This window comes from Falco punctatus (genome assembly GCF_963210335.1).
Source record: "Falco punctatus genome assembly, chromosome: 2".
NCBI classification, from domain to species: Eukaryota; Metazoa; Chordata; class Aves; order Falconiformes; family Falconidae; genus Falco; species Falco punctatus.
In genome coordinates, this window is record NC_137581.1 from 101,428,570 (window position 1) to 101,441,217 (window position 12,648).

Consider the following 12,648-nt stretch of genomic DNA (forward strand, 5'->3'; position numbering starts at 1 on the left):
AGAAACTTCCACGTGGCCTTTCTTGGTCTCAAGATTAATCTTATTACCGATGCTGTATGTGAAAACTATATTTTTTAATTAAAACAAACAAACAAAAACCAACAAACAAACAAACCAAACAAGGAACTTATATAAAAGATACGTTGTATAGATTAGGTGCTTGGAAATGTTTTTAATATTTAATGATATTCCTTTTTTGGGGAAACTAGTAAGAATAAAAATAAAAGAAGAAGCTGTGTTGGAGGAGAGGAAATATCCTCCTGATAGCCATATAAATAATTTCAAGTTCACAATAGTATATTGTCATTTTCCTTTTACAATTTGGAAATACAAGTCTGATATTGCTACAGCTTTTATGTTTGGGAGAGAAAAGTGAGAGCACTTCACATTATCAGTTTTGGTTGGCTTGCACAAGTGGCTCACTTGCTACACATAAGCTACAACTGCGTACTTTTCTATTTGAATCCACTTGGTGGCAGTTTCTTTCTGATGCTATAAAGAAGGTCATACGAGGGAAGCAACTGAGGATTCTAAACGTTAGTGAGACTTAGAAATTTGTTTCAGTCTTAATAAAGTACAGATTACATTTTTAAACTTCCCCTCCACCCCCCAGTCATTTTAAAATGGTCTTTGCAACTGAGCTTTCTTTGAAATGATACTTTCTGGTATAGACAGGGAATGTGAAACAGATATTTTAAAGCATATTTAAGGTTAAGAAATCTTTTCTTTTTTTTTTTTTTTCTCCTAGACAACAAGTGAAAACCGTTCACTTTATCATGTCCCACTTGTGCAGATTTTTGCTTGTGTCAGTTGTGACTTGGCATCTGCCCTTAGTGCTTTCTTTGAAACTCCAGCTCCTGAAACTACTGAAAACCTTCCTGTGAACTTGATCAGTGAATGGAAGGAATTCTTTTCTGAAGGAATTCATAATTTGCTGTTACCTTTATTGGTAAAAGTCACAGGCAAGTACATGGCAAGGAGAGTAATAATGGTACCTGTCAGATTATTCTGAAATAGAACTTGACAGGCTGTATTTTTTAATTTATAGGAATATTATGTCAACATAGTTTATAAAAACTAACTTTTTTGAACACTTAAATGCTAATTAGTAAAGTAACTGCACTTCATATTTTGGTTCTTAAAATTAGATGGATTCTGGTAAGTTTGGTCTGAGTTGTTTCTAGTAATGCTTGTTTGTGACATCATCGATATATTCTGTATCACAGCTTCTCTTTCTCTTATTTTAAATAGGAGAAACCAAAAATGCATCTGAAGGCTCTTTTCAGAACTCTGTGTTAACATCTTTGGGAGAAGCTCTAACTTACATCTCGAAGGACCAATTGCTAAACCATAAATTGCCAGCAAAGTTTGTTGCAGGCCAGAAAACTAATCTTCCAGATAAACTCCAGACACTACTAAATACGTTATCTCCATTGTTGCTTTTCTGGGCTAGACCTGTACAGATTTCAGTCTACCATATATTGTACAAGTAAGAATCAACAAATTTCTCGCTTCACTTGCCTCCCTCCTCCTGCCACCTCACCCCTTTTTTTTTTTTTTTTTTTAAAAAAAAAAAAATGTGCTAAAGAACATGCACTTACAGATGTATGTTTAGCATTGTTCCATTATGGAAGAAAATCCTTAACTAGGCAATTTGTGTTCTATGTCAGAGGACATTATATAAAGCTATGAATGCTAAATTTGATTGTAAAAGTAGACTAAATATATACTGAGAAATTTTACTGCAGTATATGAAAATATAATTTTATTTTCTGTACCATAGTTACATAGGTGTCGGTATCATAAGTATGAAGCTATTTATTTTTAACCCCTATTTAAACACTTCTAGAATTTTAAAATGTAAACTGAAACATTCCAGGTTTGATCTGGGTCTGACAGTATCATTACATAGTATGACCTTTTTATTTTCACTAATTTAGATAAGAAATCAAGAAAGTGAACAAAAACGTGTAGTATTCCTGTGAACTTTTTGGATATCTCTAATACCAAAAGAGAGAGTACAGAATTTGAAAAATATTACTTGCATTTAACTGTTCAAAATGCAGATTGCAAGGCAGCTGGCTTAAGCATAAGAAGCTACCATTATCTTTCATATATTTCATATATTCATATACTGAGGCGTAAAGTTGCAATAGCTTTATTCTGATAGAGAAGTTTATTTTAGCGTGACTTGGGAAGTGTGAAAGGTCTGGAAAAGAACTGAGCAAGGCTATACACATTAGCTGTCATTCAGGAGCCATCTTTGCAATGGTGACATGTCTCTTAAAGATTCTGTGTTGTTATTAAAGAATGATTTCCATTATTTTGTTGTGTATCATTAATGTTGGCATTGATAAGCAATGAACTATGCATCACTTATATTAAAATGGTAAAAATTAAATCTCATTTCCTTTCTGTATTTCTATAGATTAATGCCTGAATTGCCTAAATTTGATGATGAAGATCTCAAATCTTACGGTGATGAAGAGGAGGAGTTGGCATTGTGTGTATTTGTTCCTCATGTTGTTTTGCAACTGTTTTCCATATTTTTAAAATGTGTTATAAGAGTTGAGATTTTCAGCAGAGTAGTTTTTTTTCTTTTGACATATCCTGACATAAATGACATGGTTATGACAATAGGGTCATAAATGTTGAAAATATTCAATGTAACTGGTTAAATTTGCCTTTGTGCTAGAACTGGAAACAGTATTTGCAATTGTTTTCAGAGTACAGTTACTAGAGTAAGTGCATGTCGTAGTTTAAACCTAGCCAGTAACCAAGTACCACACAGCTGCTTGCTCACCCCCCTCCCCTGCAGGAGGGATGGGAAGGAGAAATGGGAAGGAATGTAGAACTCAAGGGCTGAGATAAGAACAATTTAATAATGAAAATAAAATAGGGATAATAACAACAATAATAACAGTTACAATGAAAAGGAGGGAGAATGGGAGAGGAACAAAATCCAAAGGGAAGGGAGGAAAAAACCCCAAGTGATGCACAATACAGTTGCTTACCACCCACTGGCCAATGCCCAGCCAGTTCCCAAGCAGCCATCGGCGGACCCTGGCCAACTCCCCCCTGTTTAAATATTGAGCATGATGAACTTTGGCTAGTTCAGGTCAGCTGTCCTGGCTGTGTCCCCTCCCAGCTTGTGCCCCTCCAGCCCTCTCGCTGACAGGGCCTGAGAAACATCACCCAGCAACAACCAAAAACATCAGTTACCAACATTGTTCTCACACTAAATCCAAAATGCACCATTGTACCAGCTACTAAGAAAATTCATTCTATCCCAGCTGCAACCAGGATAGGGCAACATATATGCTTTATATTGTAAAATCTTGACAGGTTTTTACTGGATTGCTATATTGAGAATGTGTCCAGCTGCACAAGTAACTTCAATTTTGGAGGTTCAAGAAACTAACCTGGGTATTTTATACAGCTTGAATCTGATAAAGTCAACAGTTTGCAGAGGGAATAACAGTAACTGATTCTTTAAAGAATTTTTTTTTTTTATATCAGCCCAGTGATTAATACCTTTCCATACTATAGAACTGCAGAAGGCTTTTTAATCCAAACCCAAATCGAACACATTCAGTGATTAGGAGATCCATTGTTCAGTTGCACCTTTGCTGGTGTGACTTGATAAACAAAGTAAGCAAACAAACCAGCTGTCCATGATGTAGGTTAAAATCAGTGCAGCCATAGACCATTTTCAGGTTAAATGACCAGAATTCAGCTTATATTTGTCTTGCAAGAGGTAAAAACACCAACTGTCCCTTTTAGGAAAAAAAAAATATTAAAATCTAGCACTAATGTGTGAATCTGAAAGTAAATTTTCCTGCAATAAAAGGTCTCTTTGATGTTCTACATATATGGCTTTGTTAATGTGACTTTTCTAGGAAAGCTGTGAATATAAATTTAATTAGTGCAGAGTTTACTGTGCCAGACGTTTTTCCATAGATCACCTCCAGCGGCTCTTATGTGTGTCCTGGCCACTCAAGAACTCCTGCTAGAAAACATCCTGGAATGCATTCCAGTTGGAGAATCTGCTGTTATTCAGCCTCTGAGTGATGAGTTCTGCCTTGTTCTAGGGTATCTTCTCACTTGGAAGTTAACATTAGCTTTCTTCAAAGCAGCATCTTCTCAGGTATGTTTGAAGTCTTTTCCTTCTAACTGAATTTCTTAGCAGACTGACTTGGTTTAAATCTTGACGTTTCATCCAGCCTTTTTATTCTTTTAATTAATATATCATCCAACCTTTTGTTTTTGTGGAATTAGTGGAATTCTGAAAGCATCAATGGACTTAGATTTCTGCACTGCAATACTTAAGGATGGTGACATTAGAGTAATAAAGAATTAAATTCATTAATGGTTGATTCTTCCTTGCGTTTTCAAAAAAGCTTGCTACATTTTGTGATCTTCTAATCATTCAAAATGGTGCAGAGAACTAAATCACTCTTCTAAACACTTCTAAATCATAGTCTTGCTTTTCCTCCTTACAGGAACATATTTATATTATTTACAGTGTAAGCTATATGTGTTAAGCTTCATCTGTATTTTGTGTGTGTTTTGTTGTTTGGTTTTTTAATTTATTTTATTTTAACACTATCAGCTGCGAGTTCTCTACTCACAATACCTTAGAAGAACTAAAAGCTTGAATAAATTGCTTTATCACTTGTTCAGGCTTATGCCTGAAAACCCTGTCTTTTCTGGGCCAACTTCAGAAGTTCCAAATAAGGACACAAAAACCTTCTTTACTGAAGAGCTTCATTTAGATGTCAAAGGTTAGTAAAAATTGTATTAGTGCATTTCAGAAAGTTGTGGTATTGCTGAAGTTTAGGTATGCTTTTCTGCTTAAAAATACATATTTTAGAAAACCTTACCTATAAAATAGATAGACAGATACATACATATGTTTAAAAATCTTTGGCTAACACTCCCCGTTTGAAGCTTAGCCAAAGTTGAAATATTTATCAACAAAAAACCCCAAACAAACCAGGAAATGCTTAGTTTATTCACTTAGGGCAGAAATAATATATTGCTGCTATCTGAATCCTGAATGTATGCAAAGATTCAAAAGTAATAAAAATGGGTGATCTATTCTGGGATGTCTCCATTGCTTCTAGGTGATGGTTGGGTTTTTTATGCTAAATTGAATTTCTGTATTTTTCTTCTATTTTAATACATGAATAAAAACAAATTATGTTTTAATATGTATTTTTTGAAATGTTTGAGGTATTAAATTTTGTGTTGTTTTCATTGTGCTGTTCAGAAGACCCAGTTAATCAGCCATGATGAGAGAAGATACACTGGAGTTTTTTTAGCTGAGAAACATGAAAAAGAGAATGAGTTTTTAAAGTTACTTCACTGAAATTGTTCTTTTATATACGTGTATAGATGTAAGCAACAATACCATGTTTCCATTTTTCAAGTATTTGCTTGAACATCGCTGTATGTTGCAGCACGATTTATCTGGATGACAGTAAGAATTACTAACATGATGTTCCAAGAGAAAGATTTCCCTTCTCTCTCTATGCACTTCTAGAGAACACTGCAAACCTCAAATGTGCTCCAAGCATCTTACTGTTTGTTCACTCCAAAGTGAGCATTTTGTAATTTCTAGACTATAAAATTATTCCCGATTACTGATAGCCCACCTAGAGTTCATCTCTAAATTAGAAGATGAATTTTCAGTTGTGACGTGTTAGCTGAAGAAACAAAGAAACCAGACTGATGGAGAAAGGCAGGGTCAAACAGGCACTTACAGTAGCAAATATGGAAGGAACACGTACATGAAATTCTAGTTACCACAGTTCCATTGGTATCAAAATTTTTGTATGTGGTGTGGAGGAATGAAAATTTGTGACTAATGTGTTAGAGTATTTCAACGTCCTTTCTTTCCCTCCCAGGAACAGCAGCCCTGTCATCCCAGATTCCGCACTTGGCCTGCTCTGTGTACCATATAACACTGAAAGACTTGCCGGCAATGGTCAGGCTTTGGTGGAACAGCTGTGAGAAACGTGTCTTCAATGTTGTAGATAAATTTACAAGCAAGTATGTCAGCAGTGTGCTTTCTTCACAGGAAATATCTTCTGTTCAGACTAGCACACAGTTATTTAATGGCATGACGGTTAGTAGGACTTTTTGTCCTTTTTTTAATTTACTTTAGTTTTTTGCAAACATTTTAAGAAGCGTTGCTTCTCGGAACCAGACTGTATTACAGTGGTTTATATGATTGCATTTTTGTTGTTCTAAATGACTGATGAAAACATAATTTAACTTGGGCATTGATACATTAAGTTGATATTTATTAATTCTCTGTTTAAAAAAAAAAAAGAAATGAATGGGGTTTATGATGTTCGGGAAGTTGAGGAGGTAACTGGAAGATACTGCTGTCAATATACTTCTTTTTGGTGTATTAAAAAATGTAATCAGTCAGTAGATTGAAAAATGGCTGGTAATTTCTTTTTGCTTTGCTATGATAGGAGTGGAAGTTTGAGAAAAATGTTTTCCTGGTCTAAGACAATTATATCTGTGTAGTGAAGTATATATGGTGTGTGTGTATATATATAAAAAAAAATATATATATATATAAAAAGACTAGAGGTGGTGCATCCCTCTCTGGAGTTCTAATACATGCATTTTTTTTTTTCACAGGTAAAAGCTCGGTCTGCGGCACGGGAAGTCATTGCTACATATTCAGTTGATGATATCTTTATCGAACTAATAATACAGCTTCCATCAAATTACCCACTGGGATCCATAACGGTTGAGAGTGGAAAGAGGGTTGGTGTGGCTGTGCAGCAGTGGCGCAATTGGATGCTACAGTTAAGCACGTATCTTACACATCAGGTGAGTTTAGAGAAAGCCTCTAGTTTTGAAAGCAAAGGCCTGATAATAGAAAAATATTTCTAGTAATGCGATATTATTTAGATCTGTATAATGGATCTCGTCAAAGGACTTCATAGAATTGTTCACTCTTAACATCTGCTTTTCTTCAGATGCTGAAATAGAGTAAACTTATGGGCCTAAGTCCTATTAAATCTATAGCCAAAGTTGAAAATGTAGGTAGATCTCTTAAGATATGGGCCAGTGTCTGCCCCGTGTAGCAATGCCATCTCAACTATAATTTGAAAACAAACAAAAAAACCCCCAAGTCCAAAACCCCAATACATTAAATTCTCTAAAAGATTGGTGGTTGCTGAAGTTGCATCATCTGTGGATTTTAAAATCCCCTTTTGAGTGCTCCTAAACGCATTATTTTCATTGTAATGAATATTTGCATTTCTACAGATCAGGGTATCATTTGTATTTCATGTGTTGGTTTTATAAATTATTTGCCGCATATATTGCTTATAAATTCAGATTATAAAGCCTTCAGGCTTTGTTTCCTTGATATGCTTATGAATAGCAATAAGAATATTCTGAAGGAATTCTGCAGTATTAACAGCTCTTTTCCCTCTGTTAGAATGGAAGTATTATGGAAGGCTTATCTTTGTGGAAAAACAATGTGGATAAACGTTTTGAGGGCGTTGAAGATTGTATGATCTGTTTTTCAGTCATTCATGGTTCCAACTATTCTCTTCCCAAAAAAGCTTGCAGAACATGCAAGAAAAAGTTTCATTCAGCTTGCTTGGTAAGTACCTAGACTAAATCTTTTTAAATAGGCAAAATATCCATTTATAGTTTGAACCAGGAACTTCTATTGTAGTACCATCAATTCTCCATTACATCTTTGGAGCATCTGGGATTAACTGGGCTTGTATTATATTTGTGTGGATTTTGCACTGATCCGGAAGGGCAATGTAATGAGAGAGGGGTTGCCACACTTCACAGATAATAACCATCCATCTTGTGTTCAGTAAGATGTAAGCCATTACATCTGCATAGGGTGTAGCAACAGCATCTTGTTATTATCAGCTCGGGTATGGGAAGAGGAAAGGTTAAATTAAATTTATGCAACATGCTCTTTAGTAAACCATGCTGATCCAGATAATTAACATGTAACTATATCCAAGTCATCGTGGGCATTGGTTGTATGGTTACAGAGTATACTGGAACAGATTGGCATCCGTATAGCTATGCAGTGGAGGAATTACTGCTGCTTTAAAAATAATAGCTTTTTATCCTAAAATGAGACTGGATGAAAATTCCTTTGTGTCAGGTTTCTTAGAATAAAACTTTAGCATTGTGTGTATATATGTGTGTAATATGTGTATATACATATGCAAATACATCTGGGTGTATATACACACACGCATACATACACACATGGAAAGGTGGTTTTTTTTAATGTTTCTTGGGGTTTTTAAAAGAATAGTTATTGATAGTGCTATTCATTGGCAAATAATGATTATTTGTGATAAACCAGTGTTTGTGATACGCAGCTTGCGTTTGTATACTGAACAGTTGTATTTCTCTTTCAGTACAAATGGTTCACATCCAGCAACAAATCCACCTGTCCACTCTGTCGAGAGACATTTTTCTGAAATAAATGTCTTCTTTCTGTGAACTCAGTAATAAATGAAGAGGAGGCAATAAACTGTTGTGTTGAACGAAGCTAACTACTTGGAAATAATGTCAGTTACTTTAAATCCTTGACTAGTGGGATATGACACACATTTACCTCTGGACTATTTTTTGTAAGTTTGAAGATTCTTCTTTGATATCAAGAAATATATGAGTAATTTATTTTAATTTGTATATTTTTAAGATATTGAAGTATATTAAAAAATCAGAAATAACGTAGAGTTATGTCTGAAAAATGGCGTTTAAGCCACAGCATAGTTGATAAAAGCCTCTTATTTTAGGTATATTCTAACATGGTGTTATGCACTTAATGCAGACCATGCCTCTTAATATAACAGGTGATATATATATACTTAATATAACATAAGCGGTATAAAGACTTGATTTTTTAGTATAATATATTCTGAATAGTTCCTTGGGGGGGGGGGGGGGGCGGGGAAGAATGTTGCTGTTAGACATTAAGGCATGGAACTTAGGTGATAACTTTCTGTTAAAGCATAAAATTTAAACATAGCATGCTCTAAATTAAAGGTGAAAGCGCAGGTCATGAACATGTTAAGAGTCTTGTTTTCCCCAAAACCCTCAGCCATCCACCACCCTAAATGAAAACTTGGAAGCCCAAACAGAGAGAGTACAATCGTTCCTGCATGCCAAAACACTACCTATTTATTGTTGATTGGCTTTTAAAGACAAGGCATACACATTGATCAATTCTTCTTTTCATTATTTCAGTTTAAAATGTCTTCATGAGCTGGCAAATTAACTATCACTGAATGTATACTGTACTTCCACTGTCCCATAATAATGACTCTAAGTGAACATGACAGATGTATCAGAACTTAGTAGTCTCCTTCATGCTTTTTTTTTTTTTTTTTTAACAGCAGTAGCATACTAATATATTCTAACTTGGATGGTATTTGTGGTGGGTTTCTTTGAGGGGGGAATAAATTAATTTTGTCAATCTCTGTAGTCTCTGGATTGCTGTGTTTTCCTCTGTGATAAACTTTCAGAAATCGGTAGTATAAATTTTCACATGCTGAGTTTACAGTGTACTTAGCTGGCTGTACCTCAACAGCTATTTTTTTAGATTCTGTATGTTTTGTCACACTTGGTCTCTTTGGAGGTGACCACTCTAGAAATTATTTTAGCTATTGATACCTGCTAAAAATAGACTTACTTAACACTGGCCTTCCAGAGGAGAAATTTCTTGATATCTTTTAAGAGAGAAGGGAAAGGATTTAAAACTGGTATTGAAAAGGTCTAACTCAAAATACAGATTGAGCAAGCTGTATTGTTTCATAGTTAACGATACTAAAAGTCCAGAATTGTGTCTGTTGTATCACTTTACAAAAAAGTCATTTAGAATAACCGAAGTCAGTAACTGATTTGAAGGCCAGTTGTGGTTAAAACAGGTGTTGCTTGAAAAGAACCATCTTAAAATCTCCTTGCAGACCCTACCTTGGATATTGTCTATGCAGCCTTGTGGAAAGCTTTTGTCTTTGTTCTAGCAGAACCAACAAGTGCAGGTGCTTGCAGAGCAGCAGTGTGTCTTTTGCCAGTGGTACTTGCTGACAGAGCAGTGCCAAGGGGTTTGGGGGAGCAGAAGTTTTGCTTTCTTCTTGGTAGGTTTGACACTATGTAGGTCTGTATCTGCCACGCAGCTTATTTTCATGTGTGCTGAATGCAGGAATACCCTTCACAAAACTCTCCTGAAACCATCGTGTTCTTTGGCCTTCTAGAAGGGAGTACGTGTGCCCTGGCAAATGCTAAGTATAAGTGCAGACCTCTGTGTAAACACCGATTTCAAAACCTAAAAAAAAAAACAAACCCAAACAAAAAAGAAGTTACCTGGCCTGTTAGTAGTTCCCAGTCTTCACCGGGATGATGGGAGCATAACAGGAGTAACTTCTTACAGAACTCACCCATGTTCTTACTTGGATTCCATTTTGACAAGTGCTTCCACTGAAGTTGCAGCAGGGTTAGGAGGGAGAACTGACTCGTGATTTATTAAAGTGAACACATACGCAGTTGTTGTTGGATAGTCCAGTGCAATCATCTTCTGTTGCAAGCATGGTACATTTTATTATGCTTTTTGTTCTCATCTTCTGATTTTCATTTTTCTGTCCTTTATAATTTAAAACTATGTACGCTCTTGAGCATTGTGAACTACAGTGCCAGATGACTTTAAAATCTTTGATTACCTCTTTTAAAACTAAATTCTTCAGTTACAACTAAAAAAAGCTAGACAGATTAAAGCTTCCTCATGTTACACCTGTAGTTTGATTCTATTATATGTTTTGACTATATCTTAAAATCTTCTTTTGATGTTACAGCTTTTGCTCAGCAACCGAACTTTGTTAGCCAAAGTGGTTACCAACATAGAACTTCTAGAGGAGTCTAAGGATGACAGCATTTTGGTTCATTCAAACGGTCCTATGGCTATGATTAATAGCCTCAAAACCCATTATTCTACATTACAGCAAAATTACAAAGCATAAACCCTCTTCTCCTTAACAGTTTTGTAAAGGGGGGGGGGGGGGGAGAAAGGTGTGGCTTAGCTAAGGGTCTGCCATCAAGTCAAAAAGGTTCTATAAGTAGGAAGCAGTCAAACTGAAATGTGACTTCTCAGAGTTGACTAGTTAGTAAGCCACAAGAACAAAACTTTGCTTGAATTATTCAATGGAAAACATGGGAACCATGTTATTTTGCAGATAGCCACAAAGCTGCATCTCAGTTTCTCAATTTTGACATTCCTTAGGCAAGCTATTCAGAAGGTAAGAATCAACAGTAGTCTACCCTCGCTTTGGTTCAAGGACTAGAATTTCTGTGACTACATCTTCTCTCTAAACCCTCCCACAGTGCATTTGTGCTCACATTCCTGTTTAGCTAAATAAAACCAGACAGACAGAAAAGCTACTGAAGGGGGATGCATTAGCTGTGGCTGAATTGAATTGCAGTGTTGCTATTCAGTGGTCTTCTAAGCTGGGGGAATGACAACTTTTAGGATGCAAAACAATCACCACTGCACACTTTCTGCAATCCAGTCCTTTTTATATTTTCTTCAGGATGGTATAAGGAACAACTTTAATGCCAGACCAGTTTAAGTTGACTTTTGACCTGTATGAGTCAAAAGTAACTTCTCACATTTCTTTGCAGCAAAATACCTCAAATGGTCTGGCTAGGTTTGCAGTCATGTGTTTCTGCTAACAGCACCTATACTGTCCAAAACCTCCTTTTTTCAATCTCCTAGGTAAGTTTTTTGGGTGATCAGCTTAAAACATAGAAGAACTTGAAACATTTGTGCAAGCTGGGGTTAAGTACAAACATAAATTTAGTACTGAAGTCTTAAATGGAGTAGTCTTTTTCAGTGCCTCAGCATCCTACAAAAAAAATCCAAATCCCACCACCTTGTGACCTTGGACCCATAAAAAGAGCATTAACATTACCTGACAAATCCTTCAAGGTCAGTTTCTGTAAAAGCACCAGTGGCGTTGCATACTAGAGTGTCTCTACCTTTGTGCTGCATGTGAGCAAGACATTTTCCTCATGGGACTGTGCTTACTACACCAGGACAACACTGTATTGGAACCTTCTGTAGGCACCTGAGAGGGAAGAGGCTGCACAGGCTCCTCGTCATCTGGGTCTGGTGGTCCAGAAATAGCTTCGTATTTGAATAGTGATTCTGAGGGAGGACCTTTATTCCACTTCTCCACTTACATTGTCCCTGTTTTCAGCTACCCAGTAACTAGCCTTTTTAGTAAGCATCTCACATGCTTCCCCCCATCCCCTAATACCATTTCATGGATGAGAACTCTTCATCTAATCTACAGTACGCCATAGTAGTACCCTCCTTGTAAAATGGCACAAAAGGGAGCACAATCACCACACTATTGCCCAGAAGACTTCAGGAGATGTGATACCTTGCATTTATCCCAGCTCTTGAGATACACTTACTGCATCTTTCTGTTCAGAAGTACATCGTTTACTTACCAAAGAAGGAAACTCAGTAATGATGCCTTAGACCTGTAAGTCTCCCATACCGCATCAAAATGATTAACACTGATTCCAAGTGTTCATTTAACCCCAACATAGATATAGACGAGGTCTTAAAACAGGAAG

General features: G+C 36.1%; 1 protein-coding gene across 1 annotated transcript in view; it reads left to right on the forward strand.

The window, feature by feature from the left end:
• The window catches only part of LTN1 (listerin E3 ubiquitin protein ligase 1), a 32,573-nt gene extending 23,083 nt beyond the window's left edge, over positions 1-9,490 (forward strand). The window contains exons 22-30 of the mRNA XM_080376570.1: positions 749-962; positions 1,252-1,489; positions 2,429-2,503; positions 3,961-4,147; positions 4,613-4,784; positions 5,910-6,130; positions 6,658-6,852; positions 7,469-7,636; positions 8,427-9,490. Of these exons, the coding sequence (XP_080232696.1) occupies positions 749-962; positions 1,252-1,489; positions 2,429-2,503; positions 3,961-4,147; positions 4,613-4,784; positions 5,910-6,130; positions 6,658-6,852; positions 7,469-7,636; positions 8,427-8,489 (1,533 nt within the window). The 3' untranslated portion in view covers positions 8,490-9,490. The remainder of the gene's footprint in view (positions 1-748; positions 963-1,251; positions 1,490-2,428; positions 2,504-3,960; positions 4,148-4,612; positions 4,785-5,909; positions 6,131-6,657; positions 6,853-7,468; positions 7,637-8,426) is intronic.
• Positions 9,491-12,648: the final 3,158 nt, after the last annotated feature.